Raw genomic sequence first — 24,309 nt, 5'->3', positions numbered from 1 at the left:
AAGTTCTCTACCTGGTAGAATAAGACTGTGGATTTTGTTTCAAAAATGAACTAATTTTTCAACATAGCCAGTTTTGGGCCAATGCAGTTTATTCAGTATTTTTCCAATGAGTAGGTTCAATCACTGAATTTCTATTCAGGCAAGTCTGAAGAATAACCATCTGCATCTACTATAGCCCATTCACTGTACTCTAGACACTTTCCAGACATAGTTTCTTTTTGATATGTCATAATATGAAAATCTAAGGGTGCCAAATCCTGTGAATATGACAGAGATTCCATCTTCAAATCTACCTATTTATACACTACTACCAAAGCTTTGATGACAGGTGAATTGCCTAGAAAAAGATAGTGATTCTTTTTGTTTTTAATGCATGTCTGTTATCACATCTTTTTTCATCTAGTTGATCCAAGAAATTATATAGTGTTCATCAGTTATTGTTCTATCTTTTGCAAGGTAATCATTTATAAGAAAATGTTTTGTAACCTACAGAAACTGGACATAACCTTTCTGGCAGACAAAGTAAATTTTTCATTTTTTGGTGCATGGCATTGATTTTCATTCCATGCTTTCATTTCTGGGATTAGGTGGTGGACTCAAGTCCCATCTATAGTTACAGGTTGGTACATAAAATCTGTCAAATTATTTTAAAATGCTCTACACATTACAAGTAGTGAGAAAGTGAATCTCAAATTCACTTTAGTAAGCATTCACCAATGCAGCAACCTTCTTACACAAACCTTTCTCACAATTAATTCCTCAAGTATAACATATAATATTATTTCCTCTAATATGCCTGTACCAGCTGTTTCAAGCACCTTCAATTGGTGACTGTGTAACATTTGGTCTGTCCTGATGTTTTCATTTATGGTTGCACTTTTAGATTTTATTTCACATGGAACACTTTCAGGGGAACTATGACCACATTTAAATTCAACCACCCATTTTTTAACCATTGAAAATATTTGAAATCCCATAGGCAATAAACCATATGAAACAAGCCTGCCCAGCTGGCTGCTTGCTCTAATGCACTGCTTCCTGAGCAAGAAGGCATGCTGGTCACCGGCATTAATCTGCCCAGCGGATTAGTGTCGAGGTCCAGTGTGCAGGCCAGCCTGTGGATGGTTTTAAGGCAGCTTTCCATCTATCTCGACAAATGTGAGCTGGTTCTCCTTATTCCGCCTCAGCTACACTATGTGGGCGATTGCTGCACAAACACCATTTCCATGTATGGATGCACCATAATTAATCTACCACACAAAAATTTGAGGTTACACTTGTCTGGTATGAGACGTTCCTGGAAGGAGTCCACTGGGGGCTGAACTGCACTGTAACACTGGATTCGGTGTGGGGCGGCGGTGGAGTGGGTGGACAGCTGTGGCCTGTTGCAGGGTTGTGAACCACTGAGGGCTATTGCGGGACGAAGCCTCTCTGTCGTTTCTAGGTCCCCGGTTTAATACAATACAATACAACATAATCTGAAACAAAGATATTTATGGTGCCACAATATTCCAAGTTATTCATTTGCGTGAAATGCACATAAGACAACCGCTTTAAAAAGCTTTATAAACAGAATTGTTCTGAAGATCAAGTTGATCTGTGACTGTTTGCTGATGATGCTGTGTGTATGGGAAAGTGTCATCATTGAGTGACTGGAGGATGATACAGGATGACTTAGGCAGAATTTCTACTTGGTGTGATTAATGGCAGCTTGTGCTAACTATAGAAAAATATAAGTTAATGAAGTTAACACAGATGAGCAGAAAAAACAATCCTATGATGTTGGAACACAGTATTAGTGACATCCTGTTTGACACAATCGTTTTGATTAAATACCTACACATAATGTTGCAAAGCAATAGGAAATGGATCAGCATGTAAGTTCAGTAGTAGGAAAGACAAGTGGTGGACTTTGGTTTATTCAGTGAATTTTAGGAAAGTGCAGCACGTCTATAATGAACACAGCATATAGAACACTAGTGTGACCCATTCTAGAGTACTGCTTGAGTGTTTGGTGTCCCCACTGAGTCAGATTTAAGGAAGACACCAAAGCAGTTCAGAGGCACTCTGCTAGATTTGTTACCAGTAGATTTGATCAACATGTAAGTATTACGTAGATGCTTTGTGAACTCAAATGGGGAACCCTGGATAAGAGACAACATTCTCTTTGCAAAACACTGTGAGAAAATTTAGAGAATGAGCATTTGCAGCTGACTGCAGATCAGTTCTGCTGCTGCAATAGTTCATTTTGCACAAGGACCACAAAGGTGAAATAAGAGAAATTAGAGTTCGTATAGCAGCATATAGAAAGACGTATTTCCCATGTTCCATTTGCAAGGAAACGATTAGCAGTGGTACAATGTACCTGAGGCCATGCACCTTGAGGTGGACTACAGAGAGACATAGATGGAGACAACTTACTCATGTCATTGTGTAACAAATTTCAGCATAATCAAAACAAAATTTCATTAAAATCAATAGCTTCTCTATGCCAGGATGACAACATTATATCTTATGCTCACAGAAAGAAGCAAAGTCGCAACTCATCAGACAGCATCATGCAACATGCATCCAGAGAGCTACTGTTCAGTTTCTGTGATGTTAGACCCTTTGAAGACAGACAACTTTTTATGCCTTTGCTTGGGTGTCAGATTCCAAATGTCCATTTATCCAGTTCCCTTTGCAATGTTCATCCAGAAAGAGAATGAAATGGACCTACATTCACTGCCAGCAGCAGTTTCAGTCAGGAGTGAAACTAGTTGTCAACACAAGATGTGACACTCATCTTACTCCCCATTGGTTAGGGGTTTTTTAATGACCACAGTTTTTACACCATGTTATGTAGCTGCAAGAGGTAGAACATTCCTTGCAAACATATTGGACATTGTTTATTGATCCATCAACATATCAAGGAGCTTCATGTACAATGTGTACGCCCCCAGTAGCTGAATGGTCAGTGTGACAGAATGTCAATCCTAAGGGCCCAGGTTCAATTCCCAGCTGGGTCAGAGATTTTCTCCGCTCAGGGACTGGGTGTTGTGTTGTCGTAATCATCATCATTTTATCCTCATCGGTGCACTTTTAATGTGGTGACTAATGTTTCACCTGTTGAGCTTACATTGACTATTAAATAGTTGTGAAAACATACAGTGCTAATAGACTCATACATATTTGCTGATGACTGTGATGTAACTTCAGCTGCAGATAGTATGAGTGGTGCAACTGTCAAATATACTGTCAGAAATTCGTTATCATATAAATAAAAAGTAAAATACCCAGGACCAACATGATGCCACAAATTCATTAAAATACAAAGACAGATAACAGAGCCATAGACAGTAGTTTCATACATGCATATGAAAGTACCCACTGATGTGATATGGAAGTCAAGAACAACTTAATCTTAACAATGGCACTGTAATGGAAATAGGGCTATCACAATAAAGAAATTCAGTTTAAGCAGCAGATTTGAATTCTTATATATATATAATACCTGTAAGATTTTACTCATCATAAGACTCCATTATTCTGAAGAAGTCTTATACACAAAGTAATGGGCATGTCATATGGGTGTCTTAAATTTGAAAATTCTAAGTTGTATCCCTTGTATTTTTCATTTTTGCAGGAAGATAATTGAGACTGGACACAACGCTCAATTTTCGGATAGCAATCACAGAATAAAACATTATAACTGTTGTGGCACAATGGACACTTTGGTACATAAAGAATATGAATACACTGTAATCACTTGAGAGTTCACAATTCCAGTCTGTACCATTTTGTCATAAATCATTGCATCCACCAAGTGAATAATCTTGATAGCTTCAGGTTCAACTAATCTGTCAATAATTCATAGAGCAGTAATCCCAAAACCCAGTCCAGCTGATGTCCAATAAACAACCAAGTTGTCAAAGTATGTTGTAAGTGAGGTAAAGACCTTAGCACAGTATGGATCAACATGTTTTGCAGCCAGCTCGTGGCAGAATTTTATCTCTGGTTTGACATCATCAGTCAGGCCTATGCACCAGGTGCCTTGTACTGGCTGCTGGTGGAGTCATTGATAATTGACATAGAAAACCATCCAACTCACTTTTAGATGAGATATAAGAATAAAATGTTAAATAAAGTCATCCATCTGTCCTCAGTCTGAAGAGTTTATGTTTCATTATATTCATTATTTGAACACCTTGTAATAATGATGCACCTCCATTAGCTCTTTGTTAGCAGTTGTGTAATGTGTAACCTACATGGAATAATTAGCTGTCACATATTTCATATATATCCTGTGATGCCTTAATGAAGTAGTTGCAACATGTCTTTCAAGGTCTCAGAAAATTTTAATCTTGTTTAAAATTGTTCAAAGGTTAGTAAGATTTTATCAGTTTACTACTTATGTTCCTGATGCTCAAACAAATGAAACCAATACAGAATTCCAAACTGTGTTTCTCAGTATTTATTAGTGCGAGAAGATCAAATTATGCTCTCATATTTAACATCTGTATCAATCAAAGATGGTAGATGTAAATCATAAAAAATATTAGAAGGCACTTTGGTATCTCAACTTTGTACAGTTTTGTTATGTATTACACTGAATGTATAATTTAAATGGTCTTTTTCTAATGCAGAAATCTATTAAAGGTAACCACAGTCACTTATACATAGAACAATTAGGTAAAATAAGAAGTGGGAGAAACTACAGACTTAAATTAAAAACACTATGTGCTCAGTAATATTAAATACTACTCTAAGCTATAATACACACATCAAAAAAAGTTTTGCATCACCTCAGCTCTGAGAGTTCTGGAACCTGTACAGAAAACTGGAATAGAGATCAACATAAACATCATTTTTGCCCTTTTTATTGCTCATGAAAACCACACATTGCATGTTGTACCACCATAAAGCAAGAACTTCTGAGGTGGTGGTCCAGATTGCTGTACACACTGGTACCTCTAATACCCAGTAGCTTGCTTTGATGCATACCTGTATTCATCATGGCATACTATCCACATGTTCATCAAGGTGCTGTTGCTCTAGATTGTCTCACTCCTCAATGGCAATTTAGAGTAGATCCCTCAGAGTAGTTGGTGGATCACATCATCCATAAGCAGACCTTTTCAATCTATCCCATGCATGTTTGATAGGGCTCATGTCTAGAGAACATGCTGGCCACTCTAGTTGAGGGATGTCATTATCCTGATGGAAGTCATTCTTAAGATGTGCATGATGGGGGTGTGAATTGTCATCCATGAAGTTGAATGCCTCGCCAATATGCTGCTGATATGATTGCACTGTCGGTCGGAGGATGACATTCACATATCATACAACCATTACGTTGCCTTCCATGACCACCAGCAGCATATGTTGGCCCCACATAATGCCACCCCAAAACAGCAAGGAACTTCCGCCTTGCTGCACTCGCTGAACAGTGTGTCTAAGGCATTCAGCCTGACTGGGTTGCCTTCAAACACGTCTGTGACGATTGTATGGTTGAAGGCATATGCTACACTAATGGGTGAAGAGAACATGATGCCAATCCTGAGCAGTCCATTTGGCATGTTGTTAGGCCCATCTGTACTGCACTGCATGGTGTCATGGTTGCAAAGATGGACCTCTCCATGAACATCAGGAGTGAAGTTGCGTATCATGCCACCTATTGTGCACAGTTTGAGTCATAACACAACGTCCTGTGGCAGTACAAAAAGCATTATTCAACATGTTGGCATCACTGTCAGGGTTCCTTTGAGCCATAATCCATAGTTAGTAGTCATCCACTGGAGTTGTAGCTCTTGGGTGGCCTGAGTAAGGCAGGTCATTGAGAGTTCCTGTCTGTCTGTATCTCCTCCATGTCCGAACAAAATATTCAGGTTCACTCCAAGATGCCTGGACACTTCCCTTGTTGAAAGTCCTTCCTGGCACAAAATAACAATATGGACATGATTGAACTGTGGTATTGACCATCTAGACATGGTTGAACTACAGACAACATGAGCTGTGTGCCTCTTCCTGGTGGAATGACTGGAACTGATCAGCTGTCAGACCCCCTTCGTGTAATAGGCGCTGCTCATGCATGGCTGTTTACATCTTTGGATGGATTTAGTGATGTCTCTGAACAGTCAAAGGAACTGTGCCTGTAATACAATATCAACAGTCAATGTCTATCTTCAAGAGTTCTAGGAACCGGAGTGATGCAAAACTTTTTTTGATGTGTGTATAATCACCTCACTCCAAAGAGAATAATGAAATCAACTTTGAGTGGTGTAAATTAATTTCTCTGTTTCAGTTGCTCAGTTGACACATACTTATTTGAAAACTTCAATACAGTTGATGGTGATTTTCTGTCAGCAAAATTCAGAGCATTCAAGTTTCCTCAGTCAACCTATGTTGAGTTTAAGGGGACGGTGAATGTCTGTCTTGATAAATGTCGTGGTGTAAGTAATCTCATTATTATTGATCTTATGCTTTGCAACTCATCAGCTTCTATGACACAAAGAAAACATTTTGCCTGACACATATTTGTACATGAGCAGATAAACACATGTTTACACTAATGTGGTGGTGCATGCCCTCATGTGCCTGAACGCACGTGTGCACTCTCTCTCTCTCTCTCTCTCTCTCTCTCTCTCTCTCTCTCTCTCTCTCTCACACACACACACACACACACACACACACACACACACAGGTGTGTGTGTGTGTATATATATATATATATATATATATATTTGTTTGGTAAGTTTCATCATCTTTCTTTTTAGATATATTTTTCCCACGTGGAATGTTTCCCTCTATTATTGGAATGACTCCTTACCCTCTCCCTTAAAACCCATATCCTTTTGTCTTTCCTTCTCCTTCCCTCTTTCCTGACGAGGCAACCATTGGTTGCGAAAGCTAGAATTTTGTGTGTATGTTTGTGTTTGTTTGTGTGTCTATCGACCTGCCAGCGCTTTTGTTTGGTAAGTTTCATCATCTTTCTTTTTAGATATATGTATATATATATATATATATATTCCACATTTCTACTATTCCTAATGCTATATTTTTTCCTCTTCTCTGTCAATACGTCTTCTTATTCCTTTTTATCCCTTACTTTTTTCTCTTTTTCTATTTTCTTTACACTTTTAAATTGATTATCCTCTCCCCTCCCATTGATTACATCATACCCTTCTAGTCTAGTTTGTATTCAATTATCAATGTTTGTTCCTTGACTAGTTGATATGCTGTGATTTTTAGCTTAATTTTTAAAACCTTTATCATCTAATTCCTCTTATTTGTCTTGGTATATGTATGTTCAGATTTCATTTAATGGTCTGAATACTATGTATCTTCAAGCAAATCTTTCCTTACTATCTTCCAAAGCAAGGCTATGGTTCCTAAATTCAAGCTAAAATTCTGTTACACTATACCAAGACTGTTATTGATACCAGGTCACACAAATCAACTGTCACTAGTCACTCTTTATTTATTTCCACAGTGTTTTCTGGAGGTTTAAGCCTCCAATAATATATATATATATATATATATATATATATATATATATATATATATATATATATATATATATATATATATATATATATAAAAAAAACAAAGATGAGGTGACTTACCGAACGAAAGTGCTGGCAGGTCGATAGACACACAAACAAACACAAACACACACACAAAATTCAAGCTTTCGCAACAAACTGTTGCCTCATCAGGAAAGAGGGAAGGAGAGGGGAAGACGAAAGGAAGTGGGTTTTAAGGGAGAGGGTAAGGAGTCATTCCAATCCCGGGAGCGGAAAGACTTACCTTAGGGGGAAAAAAGGACAGGTATACACTCGCACACACGCACATATCCATCCACACATACAGACACCATCCGCACATACACAGACACAAGCAGACTTGCCGTTACAAATGTCTGCTTGTGTCTGTATGTGTGGATGGATATGTGCGTGTGTGCGAGTGTATACCTGTCCTTTTTTCCCCCTAAGATAAGTCTTTCCGCTCCCGGGATTGGAATGACTCCTTACCCTCTCCCTTAAAACCCACTTCCTTTCGTCTTCCCCTCTCCTTCCCTCTTTCCTGATGAGGCAACAGTTTGTTGCGAAAGCTTGAATTTTGTGTGTATGTTTGTGTTTGTTTGTGTGTCTATCGACCTGCCAGCGCTTTTGTTTGGTAAGTCACCTCATCTTTGTTTTTATATATAATTTTTCCCACGTGGAATGTTTCCTTCTATTTTTTATATATATATATATATATATATATATATATATATATATATATATAAAAATAGAGGGAAACATTGCACGTAGGAAAAATATATCTAAAAACAAAGATGATGTGACTTACCAAATGAAAGTGCTGGCAGGTTGACAGACACACAAACAAACACAAACATACACACAAAATTCAAGCTTTCGCAACAAACTGTTGCCTCATCAGGAAAGAGGGAAGGAGAGGGAAAGACAAAAGGATGTGGGTTTTAAGGGAGAGGGTAAGGAGTCATTCCAATCCCGGGAGCGGGTATACACTCACACACACACACACACATATCCATCCGCACATACACAGACACAAGCAGACTTGCCGTTACAAATGTCTGCTTGTGTCTGTGTATGTGCGGATGGATATGTGTGTGTGTGCGAGTGTATACCCCTTTTTCCCCCTAAGGTAAGTCTTCCCGCTCCCGGGATTGGAATGACTCCTTACCCTCTCCCTTAAAACTCACATCCTTTCGTCTTTCCCTCTCCTTCCCTCTTTCCTGATGAGGCAACAGTTTGTTGTGAAAGCTTGAATTTCATGTGTATATTTGTGTTTGTTTGTGTGTCTATCGACCTGCCAGCACTTTCGTTCGGTAAGTCACATCATCTGTGTTTTTATATATATATATGACGATATTGCAGTGCCTGTGTTATTCTGGTTATGATGCAAAGTTCCTTTGCAAGTGCCCCTCAAATACACTGTCTGATCTGTGCAGGAATATATATGATGTATGTATGTATACGGGTCGCAGACGCATGGTTGATGACATATTGAAGTTTGGGTCTGGCCGTAAGGCATGCATGGATAGCCATAGCCAAATGGTAAGGCAACCACTTGTGACACATGGGAAATTCAGGTTCGAGTCAAGGTCTGGCAAAAACTTTCATTGTCATTATTCCATTCTACAGCTGATCGTAGTCCTTAATCACACTTGGGAATTCATTTGATATACAGATGTATGAAGTGTAGAGTACTGAATATATTTCAGATGATTCTTATGATGCCTCAAAAGCCAGTTTCAGTTCATTTTTTATAAGAGTGAATATCAAAGCTGAAATTTGAGAATAAATTTAGGATTGTCCATGTTTGTTTCACATGTGATGATCTGTCCAAGTCTGAAACTGAAGGCAGGCATTCTTAAGAGATCTGTGGGATGTAACTGATGACAAGTTTTAGGAACCATGATCTCTTTTATTATAGAACATAATCAGACACCATCTGGATCACAACTAACACAGATGGAGTTTGTTTATTCATTTAGATCTTTGCAATTCTGAAATCAGTGTGCTTTGCATTGTATTAACAAAATTAGTTTTTCATAGCGCTTTTGTATGGCAATGAAACTGAACCATTATAAATAAACAGCCTATGGTATTAAACTCTTAGTTATGTAAAGCAAGCATACAGTGAGATTTTGTGTCCTTAACCTTCTTCCATTATGTACACTGTACTCAAACATCATACAAGTTTGCAAAAATCAGTTATTGTGGTGCTCATGAGACACTTAATACTGTTAGTCACAATTTTTCAGTGATCAGATCTGAGCAAATGTTCACATTCACAACTTTCACAATGGACTGCACTTTCAACTTCATTCCAACATTGTGTTGAATTATTCTCAAATATGTTTTTATGCCAATGCAACATCTGACTGTCATGTTACTTCTCTCCATTGTGCTTGGCCATACATTCTCTTCCAGGACTTCACATTATTATGTTAAATTAATAACGTAAGATAAGACTGAAAATAAACATCTTACAACAGAAGAGGTTCTGCTGTATTGGATACAAACTGCAGTATGGGAATGCCAGATAGGCATTCCTGTCATCTTACTGGCTGCTGCAGGAGGTGGCTGAATATGATGCAGAAATTTATTGTAGGTGTCCCATTTCTTTTCCACAGATAAGGATTTACATTAATTTTAAACACATTTCAGTCCATTTTTGAAGGTTAAGATTATAATTAGATTCAACTTGAAAAGTACTACTGGATTCAGTTAACATCTAAATTTCCTGAAAAGAGGAGTTGCCCACCTTCAATAATGAGCTTCTCACATAGTGGCTGATAATAATAATTAAAATTGATTCAATAAAATATTTTTCTTTCCATAATATTGATTATGTACTCATGATACTTTGCATTCTGGATGATTATGGTCATTTGATCTATTTATCTCAGCTGTGAGCCTCAAATTTTATTTTCTCTTCCAGATATGTATAAAAGCAATATAACATTTTCAAAGTACTGATTTCATTGCAGTATCATGTGCCATATCTTTTGCCACTCTGATTCTGCAGTCAATGTGAGGCAACAAAGGCATCGTAGTAGCGGGTCAGGACGGCAGGTGAGATGATGGAACCCCCCCGCCAACCCCCTCTATAGGTAGCAATGGTGCTGAGTGTTGATTATGAGGGTGGTGGGTTCATAGAGCCAAGTGGATGATTGACAGAAAGTCTTAGACGCTGTATTTATAGGGTTTCTTTATTCCATCCAAAAATCCAGCAGCTGTAGTGGTATCCGATAGTGGTCAGCAGCCCCAGATACAGGCTGATCACAGTCAGCGAAGTGTGCTTGGCTCAGCATGTGGCCTCATGTAAAGACTAGCATGCAGTGTCACCCTATCCAGCAGGTGGCAGCTGAGATGAAGTTATATTGTCAACACTCCAGCGGTATATCGCCATGTCAGGCTGCTTTTAAACAGTTAGCATGGTGCTAAGGTAGACTCCACAGAAGTCAGTCACATGTCCTGGTGCAAATGTGTGACACAGTGTGGGAATCACTCAAGCACACAGAATTCAACTGAGGAGCCTGGTGCAGGATGCAGTAACAGTGGCCTGCAGGGATGAGCCTGCAGTAGTGTGTGTGCTCTCGCAGGACAGGTGGTGGCTCAGCTGCTATTCAAGCCTAGGTGGACCTCCAGGTAGGCACCCGGAAGCCAGCAAAAGTCAGCCAGCAGATGATCCCCCATCTGGAAAGAACCAGTTCAACTTCTGGTGGCATCAGGCCAAGTTGCAGCAAGTAGTTCCACAGCTAACGAAGGAGATATGTAGTAGTGGCAGTTGGATGATCCATTTCAGGTCAATGACTGGTGTGGAGTATCTCTCATAGCTGTCTGCAGATAGTCACAGATTCTGCATGGCTGAGGTGGGCAGTATTTGGTTCAAATGGCTCTGAGCACTATGGGACTCAACATCTTAGGTCATAAGTCCCCTAGAACTTACAACAACTTAAACCTAACTAACCTAAGGACATCACACACACCCATGCCCGAGGCAGGATTCGAACCTGCGACTGTAACAGTCCCGCGGTTCCGGACTGCAGCGCCAGAACCGCATGGCCACCATGGCCGGCTGGGCAGTATTTATGGGGTGTTCAGCCCATCACTGTTTTATCAAGCTATCACACCTCCTCATGCAGAGCAAGGAAGTGGCCTGGTTCTAGGCCTGGATGTGTGGTAATCCTGGTCACCAATGCTGTAGTGTGTTCAAACTTCTGCTGTAAGTTGTGTTAAGCTCCTATTGTGGTCATCAAAGTTAAACACATGATAACTTGTCCCACTGTAAGGGCTTGTCCATGATTCATGTGGTGTCAGCACATTCTGACTGTGGTTTCTTGCAAAAGTATGCCCAGCCAGGTGCCGTCTGCTTCAGCTCCTCTGCGTGTGGTGACATTTTCTGCTAACTCAGCCATGGGTTTTCACCAGGTAAAGAAAGACCATGGTACAACCTGCCTCCTCCTTTGGAAGATCTAGTCCACCAGACCATGGCCCAGCAATATCTCTGAAACTAACGTGGTAACACATCTTACAATTTTACTAGGGGCGTCTGAAAAGTCCGTGCAAAAATAAAAACTACTTACTTGTTTGGGGTAAACCTTTTTTATTTTTCAACATTGTCTCTTTTTAGACTTATACACTTCATCCAATGCTGTTCTAATTTGTTGATCCCTTCCAAATAATAGGAACTGACCAAGTCTGCAAAATAGCTATTAGTTGCTGCAATCACCTCTTCGTTTGAATAAAATCTTAGTCCCGCCAGACATTTCTTGAAATTGGGGAACAAATAGTAGTCTGAGGGAGCCAAGTCTGGAGAATAGGGGGGATGTGAAACGAGTCAGAATCCCATTTCCATTAATTTTGTGACCACAACTGCTGAGGTGTGTGCTGGTATATTGTTGTGATGGAAAAGGACTTTTTTGCGCTCCAGTCTCCAGCGTTTTTCGGCAGCTTGATTTTCAAACGGTCCAGTAATGATTAATAATATGCACCTGTAATAGTTTTACCCTTTTCCAGATAGTCGATGAGGGTTATCCCTTGCAAGTCCCTAAAGACAGTCGCCATAACCTTTCCAGCCGAAGGACTGGTTGTCACCTCTTTTGCTGCAGACTCTCCCTTGGTAACTCATTGTTTAGATTGTTGTTTGGTCTCAGGAGTATAGTAATGTATCCAGGTTTCATCCACAGTGATGAAACGATGCTTAAAGTCCTGAGGATTCTTCCTGAACAGCTGCAAACTATCTGTGCAACACTTCACATGATTCTGTTTTTGGTCAAGCGTGAGCAATCGCGGAAACCATCTTGCGGATAGCTTTCTCATGTCCAAATGTTTATGCAAAACATTATGTACCCATTCATTTCAGATGCTCACAGCACTATCAATCTCATGCACCTTAACTCTTCTGTCATCCATCACTATATCATGGATTTTATCAATGATTTCTGGAGTCGTAACCTCCACAGAGTATCCAGAATGTTCAGCATCACTTATGCCCATATGGCCACTCCAAAAATTTTGAAACCACTTATAAACTGTTCTAATAGAAGGTGCAGGGTCACCGTAATGTTTATTAAGCTTCTATTTAGTCTCCTGAGGTATTTTGCCTTTCATAAAGTAATGTTTAATCACCACACGAAATTCTTCTTCATCCATTTTTTGACAATCACTCGACTTCCTTGATTCACATGAATGCCAAACACAAAGAAATGGACCAATATGGCTGAAACTTGGTGTGCGCTCTTTCAAAAGATGCTACTAACTAAACACGGCACAGATACACACTAGTGGTGCCATCTCTCTGACTTTGCACAGATTTTTTTTTTTTTTTTAGTAGTATATTTATTAAATCCCATTTGTGTTTTTCTATATAACAGGTGTTATCTCAAAATTTTGTAATTGTTAAGTGTAGATTCATGCAGTCTGTAGCACAGTAGTCATTTCTTTCGAATGGCCAGTTACACAGCTCACCAAGAGTCAGCTTCTATTGATGATACGTCAAGAGAGTAGCAATCTCTGCTTTTATAGTTTACTTCTTCAATGAGCTATGCTAGGATAGGTAGGTTGTATGCAGGCAATGTGTGGACACAGGAGGAGCTGGTCACAGTTTGGAAACAGCTGAATGCACTTTGTGCTGCAGTCAGCCATCTTCAGGCTGCTGCCTTGGGGTGTAGCAGTGGTAGAGAATCTGGCACATCACATGGGACACCTCAGATCTCACTTATTATGCTAACAGGTTCTGCTGTTGAGGCACCTCGCAGTGTGCCCAACATGGTGGACCAGCCATCACCACAGGGTGATTGGTAGGTAGTAACATTTTTGCCTCAGTTGAGGCAGAGGATCAATGTGGTGACTGGCCATCTGGCCGTGCCCATATGTCCCGTGAGTGGACAGGAGGCTGCTCCTTAATCAAGGTCCAATCATGCTAACAGGGGGAGGGGTTTGCTAGTTATTGGGAGCTCCAAAATTTTGTGTTTTACAGAACTCCTTAGGGAAATAGTGTTCAGGTCTGGAAAGTGAACCAATGTGCACTCAATGCATCTGCTAGGGGGCCCTCATCTGAGACATGGAGGAGCACTTGCCTGCAGCTATTGAGCATGCAGAGTGCAGTCATCTGCAAGTTATGGCTTACATTGGCACTAGTGGCACCTGCTGCTTGGGTTCTGAGGCCATCTTCAGCTCATTCAAGCATGTGGTTGGTGAAGGCTGCAGGCCTTGCACTTGGGGTACAAGCAGAGCTTGCAATTTCCAGCGTTGTTCCAAGATTGACTGGGGTCCTTTGGTTTGGAACCAAGAGGAGTATATCACGGAAAGCCTTCATCAATTCTGTGACAGTGTTGACTGCAGGTTTCTGGATCTGCATTATTGGTTGGAGAACTGTAAGACTCCCCTTGATAGGTCAGTTGTGGACTATGTGAAGAAAGCAGGTGCTCGGGTAGCACAGTACTTGTGAAGTGAACCAGTGGGTTGGTAGTTTGAGGCTGATGAACATTCAGCAGTCAACATGCACACAGCAAAATCAGACATCATGCAGAGTAAAGACACTTCAACTATCAAAATTTTATCAGTAAATTGTTGAAGTATTCGTAACAAGGTTCCTGAATTTATAGCCCTCAAAGAAATTTCAGCACTTTCTGTAAGTTTAATAAACATAACAGATACACATAACAGCGACTTAAGTCATGAATAATACATTCATCTTCACTATTTACAACAGTTTGCCAGTGTTGGGGAACTTTTCGATTACGCGACTACAGAAAGCATGTTGTTTTGAGACAAAAAACTCATCAAATCATGTTCACAGGGCATTTTGATCGAGAAGATTATTTGACAGAGAGCAAAAAAGGTGAAAATCTGAGTGTGCAAGATCAGGTGAATAAGGTGGGTATGGAATGACTTCCCAACCCAATTGCTGTATAGTGTTTTCTGTCAGTGTAACAGAATGTGGGTGGGCATTATCATGGAGTGGCATCACTTCACGCAGTCTTCCTGGTCACTGGTCTTGGAATGCATCAGTAACATGTCTCTGTTGTTGATAATGAATGTCAGCAGTGATGGTTACACCTTGGGGAAGCAATACATGGTATACCACACTGTCACTGTTCCACCAGATACATATTTGTGGATGCATGCAGGTCTTTTTATGGGGAGTTGGTGCTTTGTGTGGGCTCAACATTCCTTTCTTTTCCTTATGTTAGCATAAAGACACCAGTAATGATACAGGATAGGAACAGTCAATGTTGTTCAAGAGCCAAGTGATGACAAGCAAACAGAAATACACACATGGCCACCCACTGATTTTTGTGATTTTAGCTTAGAGTACATAGTAGACATATGCCTGATTTTTGAACCTTCCCCATTGCATGCAACAATCTTCATCAAACCCTGAAAGATCTTCCTGAACGTGGAGATTCACTAATGTCAAAATGGTCCTCCCTAAAAAGAGAAAACCATTTATTTGCCATGATCTCTCCAGTGGCACTATCCCTGCACATGGTGCATATGTTTCTGGCTGCATGCATTGCTGTTACCCCTCTATTGAACTCAGAAGAATATGTCGGAAATTCTCCTTTTGACATTCCGTTTTTTAGTGACCACAGCTCTACTCACTATCTCCAAATGACAAAATGATAATATGTAAACTCAAATAGCAATAGTGAACTACAAATAAAAATGACAATTGATAAACAAACCCATATCAACTATAATACCAACATGCAAGATACAGACACTACAAACTTATGAACCAACATAATAATAAATTTCCTGGAGACTGAAAAGCTTATGTCCATGAATCAGCATGGTTTTAGAAAGTATCACTCATGTGATACTTAGCCTGCCCTTTCCTCACATAATATACTGTGAACTATGGATGAAGGGCAACAGACAGATTCCACATTCCCAGATTTCTGAAAATCATTTGACATGAGCATAAGTAATACATTTCCAGATATATGAGTGGCTCAAAGAGTTCTTAAGTAGTATAACCCTGTATGGTGTACTCAACAGCAAGTGTCCAGCAGAGACAAGGGTATCATCAGGAGTGATAGCCAACAGGGTGAGCAGCAATCTGCAGTTATTAGCTGATGATGCTGTAGTTTACAGGGAGGTGTCGAGGATGAGTGACTGTAGGGTGATACAAGATTATTTAGAAAAAAATTCAAGCTGGTGTGATGAATGGCAGCTGGCTCTAAATGTAGAAAAATGTAAGTTAATGTGGATGAGTAAGAAAAACACTCCCATAATTTTCAGTTACAGCATTAGTAGTGTCCTGTTTGACACAGTCACATCATTAAAATATCTGGGAATGATGCTGCAAAGCAATATGCAGTGGAATGAGCGTGTGAGGATTGCAGTAGGGGAGGTGAATGGTCACTTCAGTTAATTGGGTGAATTTTAGGAAAGTGTGGGTCATCTGTAAAGGAGACCGGATATAGGACACTAGTGCAACCTATTCTTGAGTTCTGCTTGAATGTTTGGGAGCCGCACCAGTTTGGATCACAGGAAGACATCAAAGCAATTCAGAACCAGGCTGTTAGATTTGTTATCAGCAGGTTTGAACAACATTCAAGTGTTACAGAGACGCTTCAGGAACTCAAATGGGTATCCCTGGAAGGAAGGTGATGTTCTTTTCAAGGAACACTACTGAGAAAATTTAGAGAACAGGCATTTGAAGTTGACTGCAGAACAGTATTACTGCTATCAACATATAGTTCATGGAATGACCATGAAGATAAGCTACAAAAAATTATACAGAGGCATATAGACAGTCACTTTCCCCTGCTCTGTCTATGAGTAGAACAGAAAAGAAATGACTAGTACTGGTATAGGGTACCCTCTACCACATGCTGTACAATGGTTTGTAGAGCATGCATGTACATACAGATGTAGAACTTGAATGTGGCATTGAAGTCATCTGCACGTGTATAACTGGTCTAGGTGGAATCAGGTTAACTGTTGGATGTTTTTACTGGCCGTCCAATTCTAACATGGCAGTTTTAGAGTCATTCAAAGGTCTACAGTCAGTGGCATGGAAATATGCACATCTTGCAATGTAAGTTGGAGGTAAGTTTAACCAACTGAGTAGTCTGGGATATCAATGGATTCATTGCACATGTTTTATGAACACTGTCTTGAGCAGCTAGTTCTGCAGCCCACATCCAGTGGAAGTATTTTAGACCTACAAACAAGCCTGACCTTATCAACAGTGTCAGTACAGAGACATAGAATAGTGATCACCAGTTCATCGTAGCAATGGTGGTTACTCAAGTTAATAAATCAATCAAGAAAGCTAGGAGAGTATTTTTGTTGGAAAGAGTAGATCTTATCAACAGTGTCAGTACAGAGACATAGAATAGTGATCATCAGTTCATCATAGTGATGGTGGTTGCTCAAGTTAATAAATCAATCAAGAAAGCTAGGAGAGTATTTTTGTTGGAAAGAGTAGATAAGCATTTCTTAGCAACCCACTGAAACAACGAATTGACATAATTTAGACCCAGTATGACAGACATAGAGGAATTATGGGCAAAGTTTAAATGGATTGTAAATCATGCTCTGGAGAATTATGGCTGAATAAGTGGATTAAGAATGCAGAAGACTCATTGTGGTTTAACAACAACATTTGAAAAATACTGAGGAAGCAAAGATTTTTGGACTCTGAGTTCAAAAGAGAAAGCGCTAATGATGCAGACAAAAATTTATAGAGATATGTGTGTCTGAAAAAAGATTTATGTGAAATGCATATGACAGCTACCACCATCATATCTTAGAAAAAGGTATTGCTGAGAACCCAAGAGAATCCTGGTCCTATGTAAAATCGCTAAGCGAGCCAAATGCTTCTATTCAGTCACCCACTGATCAGTCTGATGTGGTAGTAAAAGATAGCAAAAGGAAAGCTGGAGTTTTAAGTACCACATTTAAGCAATTGTTAACACAAGAAAATCATGCAAATATACCATCACTTTGCATCACAAACACTCCTGTGTGGAGGACGTGGTAATAGGCATCCCTGGTGTAGAGAAACAACTGAAAGAGTTGAAATCAAACAAATCATCAGATCTGGATGGAATCCCAGTTTAGTATTAAAAAGAGTACTCTATGGCATTGGCCCCTTACTTGGTTTGCATTTATTGTGAATCTCTCACCCAGCACAAAGTCCCAAGTAATTGGAAAAAAGTGCAGATGACTCCTGTATATAAGAAGGGTAAAAGAACTGACCTTCAAAATTACAGACCAATATCCTTAAAATCAATTTGCTGCAAAATTCTTGTACATATTCTCAGTTTGAATTTAGTAAATTTTCTTGACATGGAAAAGATTCTGTCCACAGCCTGTGGTTTCTTGCAGCTTCCATCTGCTCCTCCTCTCTAAGGCTTCTTGCATCAGCCTGTGGTGACATTTTTTGCTAACTTAGACAGGAGATTGCAACCACCAAGTGAAGAGTGGCCATGGCACAAAGACATGCAGTATTTACTATAATGAAGATGTTATAAAATGATGATATAAATCTGACATCTAGGAATCACAACTGGCAAATGCTTATGCCTCAGTAATATTCAGGGTGTTTCAAAAAGAATATATGGGTTTTAAGGTTCTGAAGCACATATTACATTCACCTTACAATTATATATAATACACCAAATGAAAGAGAAACACAAACAGTTTCTTTTACAATTATTCAGTGTGAACACTGATCACATATCGAGGCGATAGGCAAGTTGTTCTGAAACCTTGATCAATGTGTCAGGAGTAACTGTTGCAATAACACTGTGTCTAAAGTCAGATACATCAGCTGGTATTGGAGGCTCATACACATGATTGCATCAGATCGTGTATGAATGTGGAGGTCATGCATAGAATGCTGTGTCAACCAGCCCCTTGTGCCCAATCCACCAGTCAGATACAACGTCATTTAACTAGTCGCGTATTGAGTTATGCCAGGAGGTGGCGCACCATCTTGCTCCCAAATAAAGATGTGTTGTTCAGCTTCTTCCCATTGAGGCATGGGCCATAGCTGTAGCACATCAAGGTAAGAAACATCAGTTACAGTTGATTTACTGAAAAAGAAAGGCCCATAAACTTTCCGCAGGGATATTTCTTGGGACTAAGCTTGAAGACTTGCACTCATTCCATGCGTTTTTCAGTCATTCTTTGTCATTCCATACTCTTCCCATTGTGCACAGGTATACAAACAAAACTGTTTGATTTGCTCTTTCATTTGGTGTATCATTTACTATTGTAAGTTGAACATAATAAATTCTACAATGCCTTAAAACTGGTATGTTCAATTTGAAACACCCTGTATTGTAAATAATTGTAATATGCGAAGAGATGAAATGGAAATATTTCTAAGCTTTGCTAATCAGAGATTCAACATTTTGTCAAAAGCACATACGAGATGTAACCCAAGTGGATCTTAGTATTGACTGGTCATTATGTTCACTTCCTGAAGATGGTGTCTGTAAGTTTTGGTCCATGGTTATCCGTACTTTACTGAAGAGTGAAGTAGTCCCTAGTACTGTATAACATTGGCAATGATCTCAAATTAAGTGCTTCAGATTTTTTGTGGCTCTTGATTCATTCTCCATAAAAAAAATCTTACATTTAAGGTAATCCTAGAGGAAGAAATCTTGAGTTGAAAAGTCTAGTGAGTGGGTTAACCATTAAAATTTGCCATTCCTGCTTGTGAGATGACTTTAAAATGCCACCCAGCAATTCCATTGCAGTGTGGTAAGTGTGGCTTATGTATGACTCCATCTTACTACAAGTGTATTTATTCATCCTTGCTGTACTTATAATATACAGGTGGGAATAAGGTTACCAATATGTTACCATGGCAACATAAATTTACTGCCATAATGGGACTGCTTTCATCCTTCAAAATGTATCGGTCAACTATCGTATTCCACATGATGATAGTGGATGTACACTATTACTATTTCAGCTTGGAGAGGTTTGTCATGTATATTATGTCATTTTAGAAATGGAAATGTTGCCTGTTGCTGAAGACATTGCATTAAGTAGCAAAATAGCACAGGTTGGTATTTTCTGTGACCTATCGAAGGCGTTTGACTGTGTCAATTATGATATTCTCCTAGACAAAATGGAGCTTTATGGGATTGATGGTATAGTCAACCAATGGATAACATCATATGTAACCAAAAGAATACAGAAAGATGAACTTGGTAATTCAAAAATGTAGTATGGGGACATTAATCTGATTGGAGAGAAATCACATATGGGGTTCCCAAAAGCTAAGTCTTTGGTTTGCTATTGTTCCTCATATATGTACATGATTTTCCATTTCATATACAACAAGCACAGTTTGTTGTTTTTACTGATGGTACTAGTATTGTAATCAAACCAAGCATATGTACAATAACAGAAGAAATTCTGAATAAGTTTTTTAAAAGTTTTTCCCCAATGGTCTCACCCTCAATTTTAAAAAGATGCAGCATATTCAGTTCTGCACAGCTAGGTGTACTACATCAGTGTAAGTGTAACACATGGTAAGGAAATAATAAATAGAATCTAAACTTCAAAATTCTTAGGTGTCCATATTGATGATAATTTAAACCAGAAAAAGCATATTTTGGAACTCCTAAAACAACTTAGCTCATCCACATTTTTACTTAGAATCATTGCAAATCTTGGAGAGAGATTAGTCAGAAAGGTGACACTTTTGCATATTTTTATTCAGTAATGCCATATGGAATAATATTCTGGGGTAACTCATCTCTAAGAAAGAAAGTCTTCATTGCTCAAAAACATCATGTAAGAATAATATGTGGTATTCACCCATGATCAACTTGTAGACATTTGTTTAAGTATTTGGGGCATCTGACTACCACTTCGCAGTATATTTATACTCTCATGAAGTTTGTTGTAAATAATCCACTGCAGTTCAGAAGGTACAATTATGTATATATAACAATACCAGAAGGAAAAATGACATTCATTACTACACATTAAGGTTGTCTTTTGTGAAAGAAGTAATGCACAATACCATAACTAAAGGTTTTGATAACTTACACAGTGATATAAAATGCCTGAGAGACTTCAAAGTAAAATTTCAAAAGAATCTGAAGAAGTTTCTCCTTGACAACTCCCTCTATTCCATAGAATAATTCCTGTTATTATAATGTGCAGGAGGTGGTAGTATGGAATTATTAATGCACATCAGTATATTTAATAGTAATAATAATAATAATAATAATAATAAAGCAATAACTTATCTGAAACCTAAAAATCAAGCAGGCACAGCAAACCCACCAAAATATCGACCTATAACATGCCTACCAACAATATACAAAATATTAACTTCAGTCATTACACAGAAATTAATGACACATACAACACACAACAAAATTATAAATGAAGAACAAAAAGGCTGTTGCAAAGGAGCACGAGGATATAAAGAGCAACTGATAATAGATGCAGAGGTGACATATCGAGCTAAAACTAAACAAAGGTCGCTACACTATGCATACATTGATTACCAAAAAGCTTTTGATAGAGTATCCCACTCATGGTTACTATAGATATTGGAAATATTCAAAGTAGATCCTAAATTGATACAGTTCCTAAACATAGTAATGAAAAATTGGAAAACCACACTTAATATCCAAACAAATTCAAATAATATCACATCACAGCTAATACAGATTAAGCATGGAATATACCAAGGAGACTCATTAAGTCCTTTCTGGTTCTGCCTTTCTCTGAACCCACTATCCAACATGCTAAATAATACAAATTATGGATATAATATTACTGGAACATACCAACACAAAATCACACATTTGCTATAAATGGATGATCTAAAACTACTGGCAGCAACAAATCAACAACTCAGCCAATTACTAAAGTTAACAGAAGTATTCAGCAATGATATAAATATGGCTTTTGGAACAGACAAATGTAAGAAAAATTACATAGGCAAGGGAAAACACATTAAACAAGAAGATTACTTATGGGATAACCACAGTGACTGCATAGAAGCGATGGAAAAAACAGATGCCTATAAATATCTAGGATACAGGCAAAAAATAGGAATAGATAATACAAATATTAAAGAAGAACTAAAAGAAAAATATAGACAAAGACTAACAAAAATACTGAAAACAGAATTAACAACAAGAAACAAGACAAAAGCTATAAATACTTATGCTATACCAATATTGACCTATTCATTTGGAGTAGTGAAATGGAGTAACACCGAACTAGAAGCACTCAATACACTTACACGATCACAATGCCGCAAATATAGAATACATCACATACATTCAGCAACAGAAAGATTCACATTAAGCAGAAAGGAAGGAGGAAGGGGATTTATTGACATAAAAAATCTACGTTATGGACAGGTAGACAATTTAAAAAAATTCTTTATCGAACGAGCAGAAACTAGCAAAATACACAAAGCAATCACTCATATAAATACATCAGCTACACCATTGCAATTTCATAACCACTTCTACTATCCTTTAGATCACATAACATCAACAGCTGCAAAGAAAGTAAATTGGAAAAAGAAGACACTACATGGCAAGTACCCGTATCATCTAACACAGCCACACATTGATGAAGACGCATCCAACACATGGCTAAGAAAAGGCAATATATATAGTAAGATGGAAGGATTCATGACTGCAATACAGGATCAAACAATAAACACCAGATATTACAGCAAGCATATTGTTAAAGATCCCAATACCACAACAGATAAATGCAGACTTTGCAAACAACAAATAAAAACAGTAGATCACATCACAAGCGGATGTACAATACTGGCAAATACAGAATACACCAGAAGACATGACAATGTAGCAAAAGGAATACATCAACAACTTGCCATACAACATAAACTAATAAAACAACATGTTCCCACATACAAATATGCACCACAAAATGTACTGGAGAATGATGAATACAAATTATATTGGAACAGAACCATTATAACAGATAAAACAACACCACATAACAAACCTGACATCATACTCACCAATAAAAAGAAGAAATTAACACAACTAATCAAAATATTCATACCCAATACAACAAATATACAGAACAAAACAGGAGAAAAAATTGACACATACATCCAACTGGCTGAGGAAGTCAAGGACATGTGGCATCAGGATAAAGTTGACATTATACCAATTATACTATCAACTACAGGAGTCATACCACACAATATCCACCAGTACATCAATGCAATACAGCTACATCCAAAGTATATATACAAGCACAGAGATCTGTAATTATTGATACATGTTCAAATACCCAAAACTTCCTAAATGCAATGTAACGTATACCATACAGTTAAAAGGAAGTCACACTTGATCAAGGTCTGCGTCACTTTCCATTTTTAGCCAGACGTAACGTCTGAGAAAGAAAAGAAATAATAATAATAATAATAATAATAATAATACAGAAAACAATGAAAAACTTGTAAACATTCAGCAAGTAGCCATATTTACAAATTAATCTGTGATGTAAGTGTAAAGTGACTTGTTCCACATCATTATGAATTATTTGCTAATAATTTATGGGACAGGAAACTAACTGACTAACCAACTAATCATTCAACTGAATGTGAGCTTCATTGACTATCAACAAAAGGAAGTTAAGATAAGAAGAAAAAGTTACATATTCAATGACCCAATAAGAGACAGCAGTGTTACATCTCAAGTAGGAACCCAAAAACTTTGACTCTGTATGGGAGAATGTAGACTAATTGTTGCTTGCACACAGAAGAACAGATGCCCAAGCACTGATCAGATATGTACATAGTAAAACAATATATGATGAGAGATATGACGTTATACAGTTTCAGTAAAGAAACCTCTAAAGAAACAGTGTCTATTTGTGTCATAACATACAGATGCTAAAGGTTTGATCAGAGTACAGCAGACATGTTAAAAAATTGTTACTACTTCCCTGATATAAAATTATAGTTAATAAGATGGAGCAGTATTTGAACATTAATGTAACATTTTTGTGGAACAACATCTATATTAACAGAGCAAGACAACTGTAAACTACATCCTGCTCAAAAATTCAGTTCAGCTTTCATGAAATCTTTAGCTGAATAGTAGCATCACTGAAGTACAGTATTGTGCAGCTTTTTCAGGAGTCTATATTTGTACTAAGAATGTTCTTGGCTTTCAGTTTGTTGTAAATTTTCATTTCAATGTAAGGGGTGTCCGGGCAGACAAGTTTAAATGATGAGCATATAATTATCTTCACTTTTTGTCTTACATGAGTGATCAAAATACTTTTTTAATACTTA

The 24,309-nt window shown here is 38.3% G+C and overlaps 1 protein-coding gene across 1 annotated transcript in view; it reads left to right on the top strand.

The window, feature by feature from the left end:
• Nucleotides 1–24,309, top strand: part of LOC124721196 — a 136,882-nt gene that overhangs the window by 94,249 nt on the left and 18,324 nt on the right. The window contains exon 6 of the mRNA XM_047246040.1: nucleotides 6,284–6,431. Coding sequence (XP_047101996.1) covers nucleotides 6,284–6,431 — 148 coding nt within the window. The remainder of the gene's footprint in view (nucleotides 1–6,283; nucleotides 6,432–24,309) is intronic.

Source organism: Schistocerca piceifrons, chromosome X (genome assembly GCF_021461385.2).
Source record: "Schistocerca piceifrons isolate TAMUIC-IGC-003096 chromosome X, iqSchPice1.1, whole genome shotgun sequence".
Lineage (NCBI taxonomy): Eukaryota > Metazoa > Arthropoda > Insecta > Orthoptera > Acrididae > Schistocerca > Schistocerca piceifrons.
The sequence above is the reverse complement of the archived record's forward strand: the minus strand, read 5'-3'. Positions and strand labels throughout refer to the sequence as shown.